The sequence below is a fragment of the Protopterus annectens genome, chromosome 12.part0 (assembly GCF_019279795.1).
Source record: "Protopterus annectens isolate FY-2018-M chromosome 12.part0, PAN1.0, whole genome shotgun sequence".
NCBI classification, from domain to species: domain Eukaryota; kingdom Metazoa; phylum Chordata; order Ceratodontiformes; family Protopteridae; genus Protopterus; species Protopterus annectens.
This window is the reverse complement of record NC_056746.1, coordinates 87350194-87373852: the sequence shown is the minus strand read 5'-3', so window position 1 is coordinate 87373852 and position 23659 is coordinate 87350194. Positions and strand designations below refer to the sequence as shown.

At 39.2% G+C, this 23659-nt stretch overlaps 1 protein-coding gene across 1 annotated transcript in view; it reads right to left on the bottom strand.

Annotated features, from left to right (window-relative positions):
* Positions 1-23659, bottom strand: part of SDK1 (sidekick cell adhesion molecule 1) — a 2805673-nt gene that overhangs the window by 299071 nt on the left and 2482943 nt on the right. Inside the window, exon 29 of the mRNA XM_044089098.1 lies at positions 16216-16417. Coding sequence (XP_043945033.1) covers positions 16216-16417 — 202 coding nt within the window. The remainder of the gene's footprint in view (positions 1-16215; positions 16418-23659) is intronic.

The following is a 23659-nucleotide window of genomic DNA, read 5'->3' as shown; positions in this document are numbered from 1 at the left end:
TTGGTTGTAGGATCTAATGGCATGGCCATATAGTATCTGGCATCCTGAAGTTGTCTGACTGCCTCCTCATAGTATATGTCCCAATCCATTACTCCTAGGCCCCGCCTTTGTCCACTGATAAAATAACTAAATTGTTGTTGTTTGTTTAACTCCAGCAGAGCTGCCTATTCGATCTTCGAGAGATTGCGATGAAGAATATCATGTTCATGGGAGCCGTAGTGTAAATCCTTTAAAACACTTGATTGGAACATGCACACTTGTGTAGACATGGGTGGCATAAAAACAGACTTGTGAAATCTAAAAGAACTGGTGTTAGTAATATTAGACTCACCATCAAAACTCAATTTTAGATTCAATAATCTACAGAATGAAATCACATCGGAAGCCAAAGAATCTTCTGCCACAAAAAAGCCGGGAACATAATTAAGGCCTTTATTTAAAAGTGATGTTTGTGCCTCAGAAAGTGTCACAGATGAAATATTGTGAACATTATTACATTCCTTTAACATTTGGTAACTGCTTTGAGAATATCTTCTAAAGTGTTTACTGTGCTTGTATTTCCTCCCCCTCTTCAATTCCTTGCCCTATAGGGTAGTCAGTACTGCGACTTTTGCAGTTGGAGACCGTGGGGAGTGGTTGCCATCCACATCAGTGGCTGATGAAGAATCCTCAGCCGAAGTGAAACTGAGTGTTTGGTTTTCTTCAAAATGGATTTGGGCCTTTTATGTTTATTGGTATTAGTTCTATTCTGCATAACACCCATATTGTAACCTTTATATGGCAAAAAAGGTAGTCTTCTTTCATAATCACCTATGTCACGATGACATTTTTTGTTTTTTTTTATCTTTGAGTTGTTGCTCTAAGAATAATAAATCAGAGCTTAACAAATTCAAACATTCCATGTAAACTGGTGAATTTTCATGAATCTTGATTTCCCGACACTGATTTTTAACAGCTTTAATATCATCTTCTACCCTACGTTCATAGTAAGATTTGAGAGCATCTACAAAGCTCATGGAGGTATGTTGTTGGATTTTGGCCCATTGTTCTAATAGTATATTATCAGCCTGGCTGACAAGCGGCTGTAACCTAACTCTTAACCCTCGAGGGGTAATGTCTTTGGCCTGATAGGCCTTGAATAATTTTAGGTGCCACACATTGGTTTTAAGTCCTTTCATATGTTTAGTAAGTTGCTGAAAAGCTGACTTACACTGGGTTATGGGATCATTCAAATTCAATTCTGAGAGCCCTGTGTTATTCTCCCCTAGTCCAAAGACCCGTAAGTCATCTTTTGTCAGATGACAATACCTTAAGGATGGTAACCAGGTCCATGTCTGACAAAAACCAATGTTGATAATAATTATTCCCACCCCAGAGTTAATAAAAAAAAATTCAATCACAAATCTGCCAGTATTTGAATCCAATTAGTTTGAATACTATTGCAAAAACGCTTGCTTCATTCAAAAAATGTCAAGGACATAACAAACAGGACATTGTAATGTTTCCTAATCTATAGCCTCTATTGTAAAATCTGCCAACAAGATCTTCCTTATATTTATTGAATGTGTGATCTTCTGAACATACACGTCTGACCCTCAGAAACTGTGATTTGGGGATGTTCTGGATAACATGTTGTGGGTGCAGGCTAGTGGCATACAATTAGGAATTAAATTGTGGATATTTCTTATAAATTTCAGTTCTTAAAGTGTTGTCAACATTCCTGGTTATAGTTACATTCAGGAATGTGATTTCATGGGGATGAAAATTCAGCTTAAACTCTATACCTCACTTATTCTGACTCAAATATTACACAAATTCCATAAGGTAAGCACCATCTGCCCTCCACACCAACTAACAGTCGTCCAAATACCACCTTCAAATATTTATATCCCCCAAGTAAATATTATGGTTATGGTCTTATATCAATTGCATCTCAATATAAGCCATAAACAGATCTGTATAGATGGGAGCAAAAGAAGCCCCCATTGCCGTGCCTTGTAGCTGCAAATAGCATGTTCCATGGAAGTAAAAAAACATTTTTCTCAAGAACATGCTCCAACAACAGAGGGCCAAAATGTGTTAAGAATGGTCACTACTTATGGTCGGAATACTGGTAGACTCATGAACATTATAAATAAACATTGGAACATACTGTTAGCAGATAAATTGGCTTCAGTAATTGGGGATAAATGGCACTTGCGTCATTATAAACATTCCTACAGATCTACAAATACAGTCTGGCAAAGTACTATGACTAGGGAGAAACTAATAGGATCTTATCCTTGTGGGCATTGTACCCTTTGCCCCAGAGTATTTAAGACCAAACAATTTACCATTAAGAATACAGCACAGGTATTTGATATCAAGTTTATGGCAAATTGCGGTTCAGACTGGGTTGTTTACCTGGCTTCCTGCTAATGCTCAGCATTCTATGTAGGGCAAACTTCTAGGCCATTGAGAATCAGAATTTCTGAACATATGTGTGATGTCAGGAACCATAACTTGACCAGTTCTCTATATAAACACACTCTAAAGCATCCAACAGCCTCTTTTCATTTTACCATTATTGATAAAATTGGTGGGGACAGGAACTGTGAAGGGGTTTGGCACTCCATACTTAGTTCCAAGGAGAAGAAATGGATAATTAAATTAGGCGGGCTGTTTAGCCCTGGTTTGAATGAGCATTTGTACGTTTTCAATTACATTTAATTGTATACTTGAGCTGTCTTTATATACAGCTAAGACTCTGCCTATATTCGTTAACTTTGTTGCATTGAGGAAGGCCAGGTTAGCCAAACCAGTTTGCTGCATATTATGTATATTTAGTGTATTCACAGGGGCTTTTTCCACCCCTAGTGATGTTTTGAACAGTTTTATTAAACTGTTGTTTTACAATCACCTTATTGTGCTGGCTTTGTTTTTTTGGAATATCCAGATTTTGCCCCATATTTTTAATCTGTTCCTCATAATATTTGTGTTTTTCTGGCAAATCATTGAGGATTGAAGTCACTATATAATTACATACATTTGAGTTTCAGACTTCATATCCTGCAGAAAACTATGATAGCACAAATCATGTTACTCTGGCAACTAAGTTTACAAGAGCAATATTTGTAATCAGTCCCTATTTCTGCGCCTTTGTTCCCCCCCAATTATTTTAAGCTTTGTCCAGATTTCTTGCATTAAGACATTGAGAGACATCCCCTATCTTAGTTACTGGTGAAACATGTTCAATAGGGAAAGCAATTCATATTTTAAAGAAATTCTATTTTTAAATTAATCTGTTAAGACATTCTGTTTTTAAATGCATTTATGAATATAACTTCAACTTGACATAATTTTGCATTACCAAAATGTATTACTGATTCTCAAAGAAAAAGTCTTTGCACAATACAACTTAAACTTTGGGACTTTTCTTGCAAGAATACACAAAGTTTTGCAAACATGCATCATGTAACAAACCTCAGTTCCTTACAAGTAACTATAACAGAAAATGACTTGAATAGGCTATATATTTCTGCAAAACAGTTTACACATAGAAAATACTGGTTCATATAGCTAAGTAAGTTATGTCATATAAAATACACAAAATAGATTAACCTATTTTTTAAGAAAATATTACAGTTTGCAGTTTTCAGATAGTAAAGAAATCAGTGTTTTAATGAAACAATGATAAGTCTTATCACTGTGCACTCATATTTGACTTCAATTTTCCATAGAATATATTCTGTTTTAGCTACAGCATATGTAGCTCAGAAACCAGTACTTCTGTTTAACTTAACTGAAATATTCTTGGTTTCAAGTCAAATTTTATGAGCACTCCCAGTGGCATTTGCGTATTTTGTTTCAAGTTTTATTTACTCTGGAAGGTCAGTGGGTTAAGAAAAAAAAACTACCAAACCGTGGCTAAATTCCAGAAAATTTGCTTCTAATCATGTGTTGTCTTTCACATTTACATTGTTCTTTTATACACAGATTCCAGTGAACACATCTGGAATATTTTTTTAAACAACAGAATCTTTGTAATGACACAATCATCTGCCCTTCTATTTGCACCTGGCCCATGCATGAGGAGTGTACACAACCAGGGGAGTGGACTATGAGGTCAGCAGCTATCTTCTCTTTGTTTTAAGAAACCTTCCAGGAGAGTAGAACTGAATATGACCTAGTCAGTGACCTCCCTTTCACCATATATATATCTATATCTATCTATATATATATATATATATATATATATATATATATATATATATATACTGCTCTCAAACCAAGAAACTCCCCTATGCAATTTGCCTCAAAAAATGGATAAGCTACCATCCCAAGTAACTATCTATCCTTGGTCAGAGTTTAAAAAATATGTCATTCTTGCAAGACCTCCTAAGCACTTTCCTCTTTACTGGTACTAGAGAATATTTCATAGTCTGTTATCCAACTACAAACAAAATAATCCTCACAAATGTAGAAAGGGACGACTTTACAGCAGCATACACTGTCCCTTGTTTAGCAACAGTTCCAGTCATACAACAGCAGCAGTTTGCACAGTTTCCCTCCTCAGTCACAGAATGACTCCTTTATTACCACCCCAACAAGTCTAAAATTATAAATTGGGCTCAGTCTATGCTGTTCAGAGAAGCAGTAAAATCGACATGAACTCCCAAGCCATAGCAGGTAAGTCGTTCCATTAGACATACACTATGAAAACAGCAGTGCAACTACTGTCCAACACCCAATCTGTCAACAGTTTGGCAGTGGCAAAAGCATTGAGAAATGCTCGTGCTAATGCAAATGACATGCTTTTCAACCAGCATTGCTGAAGTGGGTGGGTAATTTGACCTTGGAATTAGAAGAATCTTTGGTCTCCATTTGGAACTTTAAGGGCGAATAACACTGCTCTTAATTCCAGATGATATACATGATGGAATACTTTCCCAGGAGCTCTACTCTTCCTGTACAACGAGTGAGGTCAGTTAAGTACCACAACACACTAGTAAATGTCTAATGTCGGACACTGTGATGGGTTAAGGTGAAATCAACAGCAGGTCTGAAAAAGGTAATCACTAACACCTCACTGTTCAGTGGAGCACAAACACACACAGCTTCATGTGTAATAAAGGAAGATTGAAGCTTTCATGAAGTGCAGACAGGTCTGTGTTTGGGCCTCCTGGTACAACTTTACTCGGGTCACTAAGGCTAAACCTTTTTTGACCATTTTAGTAGGCAGGAATGACTAACTGTGGAGTGTGTCCAGCCTCTTCCCAATAAAGGCAATCTTCAGTGCTGGAACCAGGGAAGATGTCTTCCAGTTTTGTGACCCTAAGGACCTGCAACCACAGGAAGACCCCAGCAGCTGCTGCTACATCAGAGTACCTTGATGAGGTCAACAGGAGCCAGGAAGATGTTGTTTCTTCTGCAAAGCCTCTGCCACTACAGGTAGGATCTTGGTAATCTCTGAGTACAGAAGAGAGACCAGACAGCAGCAGCAAACATAATGGTATAAGGAGAACAATGAGTCAAAAGGCACCTATAATGTCCAGTAACATTACACAGGCACTATACTGCAGTAGTAACATGACCCCTTGCAGTGGTGTTATCTTTAACCTAACCTCATGTACCAGTTGTGCACAATGGCAGCATGGAGGTGGAGAATGGAATAAATGCTTCCAGTAATGATGCAAAAGGCACACAGATAATAATATGCCTGTCCCAAAATGCTGCACAATTCCTCTGAAAAACGTAGATAAACCTCTTCCAAAAGGTATTCAGTGACGACATTAGTCGCTCATCTGAGCTCCCTCTTCAGAAGGTGGACATAATCCATGAAAACTACTAGTATCCCCTGACTGGAGAGTGAATGTTCAAAAGCTATCCAAGCAGGGGAAATGCAGTTCACCAGCCTGACATGGGCAATCTTACAAACTATCCAGATGTATGCAGCAGACTTATCCTCTTGGGAGAAGTCAAAGGTGGAGTGGGGGGATCAACACTGTCTGATGCCTGGAGCCCTCATTATACAAGGAAGGGATTTTTTTTTCTTTTTTCCTTGGAGACTGGGTAGGCTTACAAAAATAAGAAAATTGGTGAAGATTCATCACAAACGCCATTTACAACAGTCCATGCCTGTTTTGTCTTTTGGATGTCTTCAACTAGATCATAAGAAACCTGTAAAAAAAAAGGACCTCACCCCATAAAGGGAAACCCTAAATTCCTGCCTCATCTCATCCTTGAAAGAGCATAGCTTGAATCATGACAGACACATACCTGAACCTGCGGTCCTGGCTACAGTATTAACACAAAGTTAAAGTAGGTTGCAAGAACACCCACTAAGGCGGTCATCATAATGTTTTTTTCCACAGGAGCAAGGTGCATTGGTTTTGGAATCGGTCAGATCTGTTAAATGTTCCTGAGTTTAATCTGCAAGACAGGAATGAGAATGGCACAAGTACCTAAAGGACCTGACACCCAAAGTGGCACAAGTACCTAAAGGACCTGACACCCAAAGTGGCACAAGTACCTAAAGGACCTGACACCCAAAGTGGCACAAGTACCTAAAGGACCTGACACCCAAAGTGGCACAAGTACCTAAAGGACCTGACACCCAAAGTGGCACAAGTACCTAAAGGACCTGACACCCAAAGTGGCAGAAAAGATCACCCTCTTTTGTGTCCTGTTCAAAGGTTTTAGGCTCCTGGTCCTTTGCATGTTGCAAAGCCATTGATGTGTCTCTGATCTATGTAGAGCCAGAGATGATAGCAGAATTTATCTTAGAATGTTTTAAAATGGAAGGCATCTCATTCATTCTGGAGATATAGTGGAAATTCCACTACATAAGAACAGAATCATCTACATACAAATGATTTCAGACTGCAAAACTGGCATATTTAAAGGAAGGTGCCTTGAGGAAGATGACTCGGAGTTCCCAGCATTACTAAAAGGAAGGGGCATGCATAACAGACCAGTCAATATTAGAGTTCACCACCAAGGAAGAAATCATCAAAGGGAAGCTACATAGAAGAAAGGTCTCACTACCCACGTCTCCCTCTGAATGAGGGAAAAGGAAACACTCCCTTCCTTCCAGCTCTGATAAGGGATAGTATGTACATACCCAAATAGTAAACTGGGGTAGTACGTGCACCCCCAAGGAGTAAAATGGGATAGTACATGCACCCCCAAAGAGTATAATGACATCGAGCAGACGTTGGACACTGGGTGAACAGGGTCAAGTCCCCGACAAGACAAAAGATATTCAGGAAGATTAAGACAGAAATTAGAGGAACGAAAAATACTTGCATAAGAAAAGCTGTCAAAAGCTTCAAATGCAAATTTGCATTCATTAATACAACAGACCCATGTAAAATATTACATAGACAAAGAAACTCTGGACCACCTAGAAAAAAGAAGCCACAGAGGAATTGCAAAAATATAAAGAACAAAATGCAGAGATTTTTGAAGGGTATAAAAAAGAAATATATGGCTATGGGGGGGTGCATCTGATATGGTGCAATATTTATGCAAAGGAGATAGCAAAACTAAAAAAAAAATCTATTAAAAAAAAAAGCACCAAAGATATCTGAAAATAGATACAGACAAGGGCACCCAGATATGTAAAATTCCACAATCCAAAAAAATTAGAAAACAAAGTGAAATGTAGAACAGAGGATTAGTAAGGAAGACATTAAAGACAGAGAAGCTGAAGTCATGGATTACCTGCAAAGTGAAGGATTTAGTGTAAAAAATCCAACACAAGGGATGACACAGCATGATGGAAGGAGGAGTCCCCAAATTAAGGAGAAAATGGTGGGGCGGGAGACATCTGAAGACTTGCCACATGAAGATACTCTGGGCCTTCAGTAGAAAATCAGTACTGAAGTTCAACTGAAATTGTACAAGGGATGGAGCAGGAAACGGTGGCAACCGTGATGCAGGTAATATTGTGGAGTGATAGGCCAGTGAGTTCAGATATGAAGGAATTGCAGATGGCGCAGGTTGGATCTGAAGAAGATATGTCACAGCAGGACATTCCGGAACTTTCTATAGAATGCCCACAGGAAACAGAGAGCAAAGAATGTGCTCTCAGTTTGGAAGAAAATGATCTAAGGGAAGCGTTACTTTACTTGACAGAGATATTAAGAACGATGACAGAAATAGATTACAGAAAGTAAATAACATCCAAAATTTTAGAAGTCTGATAAAACAGATGAACACAGTAATCAAGACTATTAAGAGAACTTCATGTTCAGCACAAACCATTTTTTATAGTGGTAGTATCCTTTAGGTTCTAGGTCTTAAACCAAATTTTATAAGTCACTATAAACACGGTAACTATTACATTTGTAATATTTTGTAAACGATGTACAATATCTCAACAACCACTTACGTTACACACATACTTTTAGCAGCATTTTATTCATCTAGCTGAGAGCTTTCATATGAGGCTAAGGAGTTCTGTCTGTGTTACTTGGTTGTTGAGATATTTAGAAAACATTTAAAATTATATCTATATAAATTAATATCATAAAAACAACAGTTAGTATCTATTTACCTGCATTAGACAGAGGTCATATATTAATGCAGTTGAGTTTGCTATTGTATATGCTTTAATCTGAAATATTTTAAAACATTCTATCTAGCATGGTTTTGGAATTATTGATGAAAATATGAACAAGCAATATTTGACACCTAGAGGCGTCAGTAGGAGTTAACTGCAGATGCACCTGGAGGCGTCACTCAGATGCAATAAGTCAAGCTCTGGATGCTCCAAATTGAGAAAGCCAGTAGTGAAAGCCCATGGCACACACACCAAGATATTTTGCCAAGACTGCAACTCTCTCACTACTTTTCATAGGTTGGTATTAGGCTATTGGCCCTAGGGCCTATACAAGCTTAGCCATAACAATTCCCTGGATATTTCTTCCCACAATATTTACTTCTCTGGACCTCTGTCTAGCAGGGTGACTGACATGATCCCTGGGGTGAATTTCCTATCTCTCATCCAATCATCAAGGATCCTTTTGATGAGGGCCAAGGAGGCGCTCTGCTTGACATGTATGGGCAGTCTATTCCAGAGTATGGGGAGTCTCTGGGTCAGGAACCTATCCCTCCAGCATGCTTTGTTCATTGTGATGACAAGGTTTAGATACCTGGAGCGTGTGGCTCTGAGGGATTGGGATTTATTTAAGTGGAGCATGTCCAACAGCTCAGGGTTTGACATGGCCTTGTATGTTAAGCAGTGATCACCTCTGAGTAGACGATATGCCACAGAGTATAGCTGGAGTTTTTTTAGATGGTCAGCATATGGCATCTGTTTTAGGCCTGTGATTCTTTTAGTGAGGTATTCCTGTGGCCTTTCCAGCTGTTGCAGATGTCTTGTGAGGTACATACCAAACGGGGCATTATACTCTATAATGGGTCTAATGAGGGATGAGTACAGTGGGACAATGACCTCCATTTTTCTGGATGAAAAGCCCTTAGTGATGAGGTGTGCCACATAGAAGGATTTCCTGACTGTTGTGGTGATGTGGTTATCGAAAGTGAGACCACTGTCCACCTGTGTCCCCAAGTCTCTCATCACACTTTCAATGTTTAGTGTACTGCCACCTATGTGGTAATTCATGGGTACATGTTTTTTTCCAAAGGGGATAACTATACATTTCTTGGCATTAAGCTTGAGCCCATGGCTCTGGCACCATGCATCTGTTTCTTTAAGGCCCTTTTGTAGAATATCCACATCGTTTGGGGATTCAATAATGGCTCCCAGTTTGCAGTCATCTGCGAACTTTGTTAGCCTGAGTCCCTTAGTGTTGGCCTGTACTTCAGAGAAGTAGATGCCAAACAAGAGTGGTCCCAGGACTGAACCCTGAGGTACTCCACTTCTCTGGAGCTGGATTTGGAGTCGGCTACTTTTACAGTCTGGGTTCTGTCAGTAAGCCAGTTGGCAACCCATCGAGTGATGTAGGGATTTATGCCCAGCTTAGTAAGTTTATCTATGATTCCAGATTGGGGGGATGGTGTTGAAGGACTTGGCGAGGTCCAGATAGGCTGGGTGGACCGCCTTACCCTCGTTCACAGCTCTGGAGACTGATTCGAAGAAGTCAATCAGATTCAGGAGACAAGATTGGCCCTTCACAAACCCAAACTGGGTGGGGTCCAGTGTTTGAAGGTTGCCAATGTCTTTGTTTATAAGTTCCATGATAATGCGTTCCAAGCCCTTGCAGATCAGGCTTGTCAGACTGATGGGTCGGTAGTTCCTGGGATCCAAGGAGGATCCCACTTGTGTAGTGGGATACAAAGCCTGAGGTGAGGCTATAATTAAACATGACACTTAGGTGAGGTGCCAGTTCATTTTGTAGTTCATGTAGTACACAGCCTGGGATGTCATCTGGTCCCATGGATGCTGTATTCTTAGCTTTGGAGAGTGCGGTTTCTACCTGTGTGGCTGTGATTACCGGAATTTGCCAATCTTTTGGTATTGAGATGGGCTATTTAGGGGGTCAGAGGGGGGTGAAGTTGGCAATAAATTGATCTGCCAGGATATTGGCAATATCCTTGGGATCAGTATATTTTTTGCCATTCTGTTGTTGCTCAGAGCAGATCTGAGCATTGCCATTTAAATTCTTGACATAACTATAGAATGCTTTGTGGTTGTGTTTGGAATCTTTGGCAATTTTATTTTCGTAACTAGCTTTTGAGGATTTTATGAAGGATCTCAGCTTCTTACTGAGGCTGGTGAGGGAGATTTTTGCATCCTGGGATTTTCCTCTTTTCTGCAACAGTTTCTTCCTTCTGTTGTATAGTTTGTTTATAGCAGGGGACCACCAGATTGGCTTCCTTTTTTTGAAGAAGAACATCTTGTCTCTATTTGGGATGGCACGATTCATGCACGAGTGGATGTGCTCGTACAGTGCCTTAGTGCAGGATTCTGCAGTAGAACTTTCAGATCCTGCTGGCATGGGTGTCATTAGGTTCGTCACTTCTGACTTCAGTAGCATGAAGTTGGCTTTGGAGAAGTTTTTTAAGGAGGTTTCCTTACTGGGGGGTGGGATGTGGATGTCAAGGGTGATTTGCTTATGGTCAGACCTGACCAATGAGGGGGTGACCACTGGTGTGGAGCATCTATCTCCCATGTTGGTAATGACCAGGTCTAGGATATTGGAGCCCCTGGTGGGACAATGGATTAGTTGATCCAGGGCATTGGAATTTATGAATTCCAAGAACCGTTGGGAAAAGGAGTTGGTACCAGAGTAGTTTTCCCAGTTAATGGCAGGGTAGTTGAAATCACCCAGTATTAGGGTGTTTGGTTGTATCTTAATATTTTCCAGTACGTTTAGAAAAGTGTAGTGAGAATCTTGGGGCATGGTGGGGGATCTGTAGCAAGCTACAATTTGGATTGCAGTCTTACATAGTGTTAGTTGCACCTGGAGAATTTCAGATGCATTGTGTTGGGCAACTAGCCTGGAGCTGTAAATATCCTTGGTGAATATGGACACTCCCCCATCTTTAGTGTTTCGGTCTTGGTTTTGTGGCCGAAAAGTGTGGTAAGAGTTGTAGCCTGGTATTGCTGATATTTTGTTTTCAGCCAATGACTTTTGTGAGATCAGTTCCTTCCTACTTATTGGAGAGCTTATCACACATGAGGAAAAGTGGAAAGGCCATCTCACAGAGGAACACACTAGTATTTTGACTGATGCCTGGATCTTTGACCCCTTAATTTCTTTCACTGATCAAACACAGACAAAGTTCAAACACATTATCACCTCACTAGCCCCCCCCCCCCAACTGCCATTTCCTGGGTTGTGATGAATGCCTTAAGTTTCTTCCAGTGTGCAGCAGGAGCTAAGTCTGCATTTACATTACATGTCTACTCCATTCAGTACAAACAGTACCAGAGTGGATCTTGACTTGTGAGCTGAAAGCAACAGAAGCACTTAGAAAAGTCTGCATTTTTGGCAACAAATGCAATAAGTACAGTTGTGTGGTTGTGTAACATTGTACCATAACAGTAGATGTTCTTCTTTTCACTGTTGCAGATCTCATCACGTAAGGGATCCCCTACCTAGGGTAGACCAACTTCTGGCCAGTATACCAAAGTCTTTACATCCTCCCAGTGTTGTATGTCAGCCATATCTCTGCTCAGGCACAGGGCATAAAGGTGATGTATGGACTGTGAAGACTCAGAAATGCAGTGCCCTAGGAGAACTAAAGCAACCCCAGGAGAAAGCAGAATATGCACATCCATGAGGAAGCAGAACATGAGAGAAAATAAGGTGAGGTGGTAAAGACACCCTCAGCCAACAAACTGTTCCCAAAATAAGAAAGATAAATAAGGGGCAGGAGGGAGGGTCAGAATACTGCAACAGTGATGAGAAGGACATCTACTGTTATGGTAAGATTTTACACAACTGTACTATGTACTTCCATATCACTGTTGCAGTATTCATCAACCTAAGGGAAAGTACCAAAGTTACTGTAAAGGATGCGAGAAAGAAGGCACAGAGACACCTTCTACAAACACATGAAGGATAGCCCTGGCAAATGCCCTGGCTCTGGAAGTGACATTCAACTAGTAATGTTCAGCAAAACTGTGGACAGAGGGCCAAGTAGCAGCTTCAAGGATGAATCTAGTACCGAAGACAATGAAAAAAGCTCCAGAAGAGGCTAATGCCCTTGTCGAATGAGCTCAAACTGAAGCAGACAGCTGTTTACCATGAAAAGAATAAAAAAGGAAAACAATCCACAGAGCCAACTGGACCAAAAAGAAGAATGAGGATGAACTAAAAATGAAGACCAGTTTATTGTAATACTGAGCACTTTCGTCTGAACTTTAACAGACTTCTTCAGAGTACAAAACTAGAAATACCAACACTTTAAATAATCCGTTAACAATCACATGATTCCACACACCCATTGTCTAATGAATTGAAGAAACATGCATATAAATAGAGTAAAAGCAATTCAATTACACATATAAAAACACTTGTATAAAAACAGATGTCTAAACACTAGTGTAAAAGAAGAAACTTATACTTTATAAGATCTTAATCTTACTAGACTTCCAATAGATATCTGCTCATTAAACTCTGAGGGGCGTAAGCATTTAGTCTTAGTTGCCATAACAACTAACATTGCTCTAATCAATCTTCCCATAACCCTCCCCTAGGGCTTTTCACCACATGATCCAAACCAAAGAAAAGGAAATAATTATGAGGTTATTATTAATATGTTTTGCAAGGGAAGTACTGGCCTTATTTTTCCTTATATCCAGTGAATGTTCATATATACTGTACGTTCCCCCTCCCCAGTTTCCTCTGGGTTTTCCTAATATAAAACCCAGAACATTTTTGACAAATGGCAAGATAAATCACCCCTATGGTGTTACAATTGCAAACAAAAGTGGCTTTAAGAGGTATTCCATTAACAATCACATATTATACCATGATCCCCCCAAAACGTGCACGCTGATTGGCCAGCGTGCCCGTTGTAAATCGAGTTATACTAATGGAAAAAGGTCCGGTCCCGGACTTTTCCATTAGTATACTCTACTATCTCGCTATGTTAAATGGGTTTAACATGGCGAGACAGCTTTAAAATAAGCAACGGAGATCTCCGTTGCTTATTTTAAAGCTGTCTCCATGTTAAACCCATTTAACATAGACATGTTAAAACAGCGGAGAAAGCAAGATCTCCGTTGCTTTTTAGTGTCTCGCTATGTTAAATGAGTTTAACATAGCGAGACAGTTAAAATAAGCAACGGAGATGTCCGTTGCTTATTTTAACTGTCTCGCTATGTTAAACTCATTTAACATAGCGAGACTAAAAAGCAACGGAGATCTTGCTTTCTCCGTTTTTGCACAACTCTGATGTACTGCGCAGGCGCGGTACATCAGAACTGCCGGATGCCAGGCATCTGCGGAAGGGCAGTAAACAGGCATTATACTATGCCATTATTTAAGAAAAGGAATAGTTTCTTTTCTTAAATAATGTCATATAATAGCAATAACCACTTCTGGGTGTGGGTAATGCTAAATTTACCCACGGTTGGCTTTGTTTGGTCCGGGCCGCCTCGGGACCAAACCACGCCAACCGTGGGTAAATTTAGCATTACCCACACCCAGGCGTGGGTTATTGCTATAATCCCCCACCAAAATCAACCTACACTGTGAACAAAACCCACACCCTATTAGTTCCAGGTTTTTTATTGACCGGTGTAGATGGTTCCAAAAAGGTTATGAATGGGGTCAGGCATTTCGTGAACACACATGGGGCCATGGAAAAACCAAAGGGCAAAGCACAGAACTGAAAATAAGAGGAGGAAACAGAAAAATGTAAAAACTTCCTGAAAAGAGGGTGAATGGAAATATGAAGATTTGCATCCTTTACGTCTAGTCAGACCAAAAAGTTCTCTGGAAGTAACAGGGGAAACACAGTGAAGAGAAAGCATCCTGACGTTAGGAATATTTAGAATGGAAGAAAAAAAAGGAACCCCAGCAGGACATGTATCAATAAATGGCTCAGTAGAAACAAGGTCACTGAAGGGCATTCAGACCAATGTTCAACTGTGGTGTTCGGGCGGGGGGCAAAGAAGTTCTGAGTATCCAGCATGTGTATGCCACCTTGATTGACCTACACCTGGACAGGGAGTATACAGCTGATGTACAATGCTCAGAGGATGTAAAGGCTTTGGTATGCTGGTCAGACATTGGGCTATCCTTGGCAAGAGATCCCTTAGGTAATGTATACTGCAACAATGATATGGAAGGACATCTTTCCAATGGTATGTATTAAGAATGTAATTTGAACTTCGCAAGTGGCAAAAAAGAACTGGGGACAGTAGGTGCTGACAGCATCCTGATAAGCTGTTGTGTGACCACATGAGATGACCAATCAGAAGCATAGGATTCAGAGTGTGGAGCATTTGAAATTTCAGAACTTTGCTAAGCTCAGAAGAGGAAACCTGTACAGCTACCCAATGTAAATGGTCTACTAAATCATATCTACATTGCTTGGAATCTAGCTGAACATGAAGGAATGACTACCTATAAATTTAATTCCTGACTAAGTTCAGGGAATTCTGTCTTTTTCTACAGATATCCATGACCACAGAAAGACTTGGAAAGCAACATCAAGGATCTGAGATTCCAAATAGATATTGATGTGTCAGTGTGAACTGCAATGCATGCACTTCCATCACAATATCGGCCTGCCACTTGGAGGGAGGGGAGGGGAAGGAGCACTTGAGACCTCAACAGCAGCAAATGACAGCTGATCCCTACATGCTGAGCAATCTCTAGCTATTTCAACTACAAAGATGAAAGAGCTGAGGAGAATGGACAGTCTAGGGGCTGAAATTATTAACAAGTTTGGAGAACAGAAAAATATTTGAATTGCAACTCTTTCAGCTTAGAGGAGAGTTTAATGTTTGTCTTTTCGGCTTTTTCCCGGTTAGGGGTCGCCACAGTGGAACTCTGGTCCGCTAATGATTGGCAGTTGATTTTTATGGGGCTGAGTTGCCAGCCCTACTTCAAACCTTCAGTGAAGGCACGCCCATTCATGCATGTCTTTTGAAGGCCACTCGACCTCAGGGAGGACATGCAGACTCCACACAGAAGGCACTCCAGCTGAGAATCGAACAGGAGAACCTCTTGCTGTGAGGCAACAACGCTACTGCTGTACCACTGCAGCTTCGCATCAGAGGAGAGTTTAATAATGTCAAAATAAAATTTAAACATTGGCGTCAATACTAGACAGCAAACTGCAAAACATTGACATAGTTCTTTTATTAGACAATGACCTTTGCTAGAAATACATTTGTTTATTAAAAGAAAAGCTGAGGAGAGGAGTGTTTTTCACAGCTCACTTGCAAAATTCAAGACTAAAAGAACAAGGAATTCTAACAGTCTATCTTTAACCTAAGAAGCTTTTTTACTTCTACAAGAAAGGCAAATCATAATTTTAATAAAACCACTTAACTTATTCACCTCTTTTACAACAGCACTGTGCTAAGACAATTTTCATCCAAGGGTTTATCCCTAAAAGTATCAGTGTTCACTTATACAAGATAATACATTAAAATACATACTGCAGATATTAAACAAAGACCTTAGTTACTACTTTTTATGAAGCTTAAAAAATGTTAGTTTTTGCAAAAATTGGAAGAAAGGTTACAAATATGTGTCTTCCTTCAGTCTGCAGTTTATTAGATCTTCAAACAGTATGTCATACCTGTCTACCACATACGATCTAGCCTCGTGGCTGATTAAAGATGAATGTGTCTGCCATTCCCCATCAGGCAGCACTTTGGTTTGAACTGTGAAGTACCGTACTGGGGAAGATCCATCACCACCAGGGACCCAACGCAACAGTAAGCTCCGGGATTGCACATCCTCTTGTGGAACCATCAGATCTTTTGGCGGTTCGGGGTGAACTTTAGGTAGCATGAAAAGAAAAAAAATGAAAATGCAAACATAAGACCAATTAACTACAGCATTTCTGGGGATAACTCAGTGCATTCAATGACTTTCTGTAAAACACTGGTAATAATGAAATGAACTCAAAATGTGTAACCACTACAGCTGAGGCTCAGACGTCTTACTAGTACTTGCACTCTAGTGCAAAAATAACACCTTACTGATTTCAGCTGCTTGGAGTAATAACAGACCACTAAATGAATGCCTGTAATTGGTGGAGGGACTCAACTGTTCCTTAGAATCCACATTTCTCTCTACTTCATTTAAGAGGGAAGAAACAGAAGGAGAAATGCAATGCTGGTCCACTGGCAGGAAATAGTATAACAGTGGTGATGTCATACCTTTTACTGGACCAAGGCAGGTTTGGCAATATAACAACCTGAACTTTGGAATTAACACACACTCTTTGTTTAGGAGTTAAGCTACCCAATGAACTTACCTTGTGATGAAGAGCTCATGCTCGTCTGAGAGTTTGGGCAGCTGTAGTGTAAACCTATATAGGTCCTTTTAAAGGTAGAAGTTCTCACCCCTGTGTTTTTCTGACAGGTAAAGGATAAGTAACTTGAAACATTTACATCATAGTTATATCCTAGAATTGGGCTTAGGAAGCATATTCCTGCTGCAAAAATGGAAGGACTACTTTTGGAGGCCATTAGTTTCAATATATATAAGGAATTAAATAAGACAAATACTACTTGGAACAATTTCCAAGCTCTAGGTATATAGATCAATTACTGACTTTCAAAAAACACTCAAAGACCATAAGTACAAAAAAGTAAATGTTAATGTGACAGAAACATAGGATAAGGCAATGGTACACTAGTTCTTAGGGTTCACGCTGCTGGAGGTTCCAGTCCAAAATGAGCAGGTTTGGTTCATTTGATACTCCCTTTAGCACAAGTGATGCAATTATTATTTACCCCATCAATTTTTGGGAGTACAAGCCATGCAACATTCGTAAGCTAACCCATAATTCATTAGACTTTTGTAACATCTTATATTGCCATGAGCTGTGTGATATGCCTACATACAACTCTGTACTTATAATAAAGTGAACACTGTATATTAAAGCATTAATAATGTACTATTATAAATGATGTTTAATGCTTTAGTCATTCATTTTCAGTGTCAAACCTTGGCTATGTACTGCCAACTGCAGTCTTTGACAAATGCTGTAATGGCAATATTGCTTAATTGTATTCCTAAGTGGATGCCCCTCCTTGAGATTTTGGGTTTTAGCTTTTTCTGGACCTGTCACCTTTATGACAGAAATATTAAGTTATACTGAGGCGGAAGAGAAAAAAAAACTGAAGCTTCATTTTAGTCACTTGGAAGGATTACAGGAAAAAAGTGGTCAAATATCCTTGGTCAGCAGAGTCAGGAAGTACATCATATACTGACGTGACACCTCTGCCCATCCTAGAAGCTTCTGCATATCTGTCTTTGGAACTAATAAATAATGTATGAAACATAAAGGGAGAAATAGTAAAATGTGTCAAACAAGCTACACATGTGAACAATCCAAAGCGCGTCAACAGATATGGGGACAGCAAGAGAGTGGTTATAAAGCAGTTTCCTAGACTGAGACTTAAGACGGTTTCCTAGAATGAGACTTATGATGATGTGCAGACAGCAGAGGATAGAGGAGGCCACCGGTATATGACTGCAAGTTTCTATTTTGAGTTATATACAGTAATGTCTTTATTCCAAAATTTGTTTTTGACTCTAGCGATAATTCACCAGTGTGTTATACTGAATCTGTCTATGTAGTGAATTTCATTCCTCTAAGTCCTGCAGTGATTACACTGTCAGCCTCACATTTGCTTCCAATCAATGAAATTGGGATTGGGAGGGTGGCGTAATGGTTAAGGTGTTTGCCTTACAAACACAAGGTGCAGGGTTTGAGTCTCACAAGGGATAATTGGCTAGGCTTAAAATGGTTTTCAAGAGCAGTTAGCTTAGTACTAATCTATGAACCTATTCATAAATGTAAGCACACTGTAGATGAGACTTTAATTTTCATTAAATACCTATCATATGGTGGCCTGACCCTAACTGTATACTAAAGCAAAGGGATGCATTACCCAGTGCAGTGCTATCTATAATACAAAACGTTAGATGGGATAATATAGCAAGATGAAGTTTATTCTGTCCTTATAATGCCTTGTGATTCGTCACTAAACAAATCTGTTCTCACTAACGGGCAGCTAAACACTTTCAAAAAACTTGCTCTCTGGTATCATTATTTATTTTATTTTTCTGAAATGAATACTAAAGCAGACTAGATAGGTATAATTCCTAATGCCCGAGTATGCCGTTTTAAGTAACACCACAAAGCAAATTTAACGCCACATAAATGTACATTTCTACAAAACTTAGGCATCATTGCTGTATGAAACTATATTTACTTCATACTGTTTATGCTTCACAAGTAATTGGACTTCCTCTTGTTGATACTTGGCGGACTAGCAATTACTCATGATGTAATATCTACATTCCAATAGGTGTTCCAAACCACCTCTTCAACATAGAGGATTATGATTGGGTCGCTGATCATAACCCGCTTATTGTTTTCAAGGCATGGACGCCAAAAAAAAAATCCCCTCTCGAAGTAAGCTCGGGAAGCGAATCTTGGCATTCAAGTCACGAACACGTAATTAAAGGTTATGATCGGAGATCTGATCATAATTCCTTGTAGTGCATAGAGCTTTAGCTGGCTATGTACTACTAGTTACAGAAAAAAAGAAGTGCTAAGTGCTTTGCTGTCTTTCAAACCTAAAACGCACTCTGTGTGCACTGTCAGAAAGACAGTGTAACACAGTCCTTTCATGTTTGCGCTCACCTTGCCATGCCAATCAAATGTCTAGATTTCCAAAGAATGTCCAGATTTTTGCCTTATATGTTTGGACTTTTCCTCATAAAATCTTTGGTTTTCGGTCAAATTACTGAGGATTACTGAGGACTGACATCACTAAATAATGGCATACATTTGAGTTTCAGACTTTGTATCCTTAAGAAAATGCAGTAAAACACACATCCCATTATTCTAGCTACTTTCTAATTTAATAAAGAGGAAGTTAGGCAGGGGACACACTACCAGTACAGACAGCAGACAGAAACACTTTTTATTCTGCCGCTGTCACTGGCTGGTCAGTACTGGCAGATATAACTGCCTAGAGTGAAACCTGACCCTAACAAGTTAAGAAGGGGGTGCTTAACATTTGTTAAGGTCATGTCTTGTGCTATAGTAGCACTTAAATGATTTGTCTTTTCTCGAATATTGGAGCGTAATCACAGTGTTCCATGCACTACAATACATTTATTCACCTTTATAAATATCAACTTTCTTTTTAAAATCAGTCTGTTTTTGTTTGGTCTCTAAAAATTGTTTTGCACGGGCTGTGTAAACTTTTTTCAAAATCTGCAAGAAGCTCTTTACATATGACTCCAAAAAATAGCAATCTGCAAGGAATGAAGCATTGTTTCAGAGAATGAAAACCATAAATCCCTATTAATTCTTTTTTTTTTTTCATGGTATGGCAAAATGAAAGCGCAGGTACCATATGCTAGTACCTGGCAGTTTTAATACAGAACTCCAATTTCTGCCGATGCTCCCTCTGACCTTCATTGATTTCAATAGAGAAAGTCAATACCATAAAGAATGATTGTTCAACGTTATCACACAGCGTACAGACTGTCATTAAAACATGCAGCTCGTAATAATGCAGCGAATGACTGGAGACACCACAGTGACCCATCTTTGAGTGAGTTTTTTTTTGTTTCATTTGAATCAGAACCAAGTTCCATCAGTGCACGTATAAAACAGAATCACTTATAAATTCCAACTATAATTGGCAGGACTTACCTGCTTATATTAAAATGTTTTTTCCTCTTTATCCAGAATTAATTTAATTATTTACATTTCTCCAGGGTTATTCTCTTATCTTACAGCACACCCACTCCTACAAAATAATGCCATAAACTATAAATGCCTCAAGTTATGTCTCACCAACTCAACTTAGGAATGAGCTCCTTGCTTCTGAAATATTACTCCAAAAGATTTTGAGGGGGAAGAGGAAGAAACGCACAAAGGCACCACTTTGCCTGTTGGTTTAGTTCAAAGTTACTGTTGTACCATGAGAGTTTGCCACAAGCCTCCAGCAACATTATCCTCTCAGTAAACAGTGATTTTCTCTCTAAAGTAGTGAAAAGGAGATATCTGTAATTCAAGAAATATTAGCATCACCCCTACTAACATTATTTTTGGTGAAAATGCAGTCATTAGATAATACGTCAGCACACTGTCGGGAAAAAAAAACAGTAAAATGAAGGAAGGCAGCACAATGGTGTACTTAGATAGAATTCAGTTTGTAATGGGGTGGTCTAGGGTACTTTCTGTGTGGAATTCACATTCCGCCCTTTATCAATATGTGTTTTTAATACGTGCTGTGGTCTAGGGTGCCTTCCGTGTGGAATTCACATTCCGCCCTTTATCAGTATGTGTTTTTAATAGGTGCTGTGGTATAATTCCTGATATGTGTGTGTGTCTACCATGCCCTATAACAGACTGGCATCTTGCTCAGGATTAGTTTCTCTTTGCCCACAGAGTGTCTTCCTTGTAACCCTGAACTGAAAAAAACAGATATCAATGAATAAATGAATGAAAATAAGGCAAGTCATTTTTAAACATGTCATAAAACAGTAGCCAGTAATGCAAAACTATATTATACAAATAAAACTTGGTAAAACTATATAAACATTGAAATGACTATGTATGTTTTCTTTACTTGTCACCATGGTAGAGCCCTAATCCACCTGGACCTTTTTCCAGACTCATCCCAGGAGCACCAGCTGGTTAAGTTACTTTCTCCGAGTCATACAGTTAGATAAACTGAGCCAGCAGCAACAGCTCTGCTGACCTCTGTTCCTTCGGACTCTTCAGTCACCCTCTTAACCTGTTTGTCATATTTGTAGCTCTTGTCAAAAAGTGTCCAGCAGCCCAGACAGACAGCCATATTTAAGCATGCGTGTTCAATATCACCCTCAAAGGTAGCAGCCCTGACCTAACAAGAATGTTAACTGCTGACATCAGGGATCACATATAATCTGGTGAACAATACTCCAGAGACTTGGAAGGAGCTTATTATTCCTTGCATGCAAATTCTGGAAGGTTCTTTGTATGTGCAGTGAGCTTTTTCTTGATATTATATAACCATCCTCAGTACATGCATAGATGTGCATTAACATCTTAAGTATAAAGATCTAAGAAGGGTGCTGAATTGTACTTTTGATCCCAAAATAAAGGCTGTTAAACTCCTTGTATGGAAGAAAGTTGCCAAAGTCTTGGGGTATCGACTGCCTGTGGTGGTTTTCTGTCAACATTATAGAGGAAACAGTAATGTACTGGCAATGGGACAATCTCCTGTGTGAAGGTGACTGATGTGCCACTGTTGTCAGTTTGTCTAAATTCATTATTTTACAAAAACACTGCTATCTCATGACATCTTTTTTTTTTTTTTTTAATAATGGTACCATGGAAGCCAAATAACTCACTAATCCACTTGACTTGGTGGTAGCACAAGTAGATGTAAAAGGCACCCATCAAAAATAGTACCAGAAGTTCTCTGATGCCCTGGCCAAATTAGCCCAAGTAATATAAATACCACCTTGAGTCACCCCTGAAAAGAGGCTACTATTCCAGTGGGACCAACCAAGTCAACAAAGAATAAATAAAAATAAAATAAATATACCAAAAAATATATAGCCTGAAACAGATAAAACATTCTCTGCCTGAAAGAGGAACCTGGCAAAGACCAGTGTCAGACAGACTAAAATATTTCTTATTCCCACTTGCAATATATATCCTCGCACTGCAGGTCAGGGTGTCACTTCATCAGCCAAGGTTTACACCATCAGGTGGGTAGCCCTGGGGGTGGTATTGACACCCTGACCCCATGGGCAAAAATGGGAAAAAGATGTTGTGGATGGATGGATGGCGCAGGAGGCATCCAGCAAAACAAGGCAGCAGTTTCCACCTTATGGTTGTGATGTGCAGACTATGAAAGGCAGAGCAATAATTGAAAGGGGGATTGCTAATCATTTAATGGTTCTTATTAACCATACAACACAGAGTACAGCAATGGCCTCCAGAGAAATAGAGGACACTCCTTTTCCCCTTAACACTAAAAACATCAGCTCAAAACACCTACAAAAAGGAAGTGTCATGTGTTACTGGGTCACTTGTAAAATGTTAGTGACAGTTAGACTAATGTACTTGTTTTACTAATGTTTTTACTGACTTTATAAAATCCATTATACAGAACTGTATTTTCACACCTGAGCTGTAGTTCTGTTCTGATTCTACAACTTCTTGACAGTGAGTCAGTATGGAGGTGAAAGTTGTGGGAATCAAACTCATATCAAAGTAAGTAGGCAAACTCCAGGCAACTACCTTAGCCCAACAGCTTGTATTTATAGCCATGCAAAACAAACCCTTAAAGCATCATATACGCAAGAATCAAACCACAGAACTGCTATGTCACTGCTTTTTTCCCCGCAGATCAAAAATAATCAGCAGTGATGCTCTTTAAAAAAAAAAAATAATAAAACTTCTTATGACTAAAAATACTATTTTGAATGCTTTTATCATGCAGTGCGTGTCACACAATATCAATCAAAGTTCCCTGTGCAATAAGAGAAGAAAGACTTCAAAACCTCCACTTATATTGCCATGAGCTTGTCCAACGGAGCAGATAGCACAAGTAGGGGAAATGAGAGATCATACTTATGATGTGTTTGGACTAGAGTGATTATGGGGGCACTTTAAATTGCACATGCCATTTGCTTAATAATCTGCAGACATCTTTTATGTGCAGTTGGAAAAATTTATGCAGTCTAAGAGAACAGCTTCAAGGATGAAATGGTAAAGTCCTCCAATATGATTACAAGATTATCAGTCCAAAGAATGAAACATTTATTTGGAAGAGAGACTTTAAAAATGCTCCTCTACAACAAGATAAAACACATTAAATCACAGCAGAGTAAACAAATTACAAATGAATGCCATATATTATAATAAACTACAAAATGGGTTTGATGGTTGAAATGATATGCCTCCATAAAAAAAAAAAAAAAAAAAAACATTTAAGATTCCCCCTCTTAAAAATACATTGTAATACTGCAGTGACCAAGAGAATGAG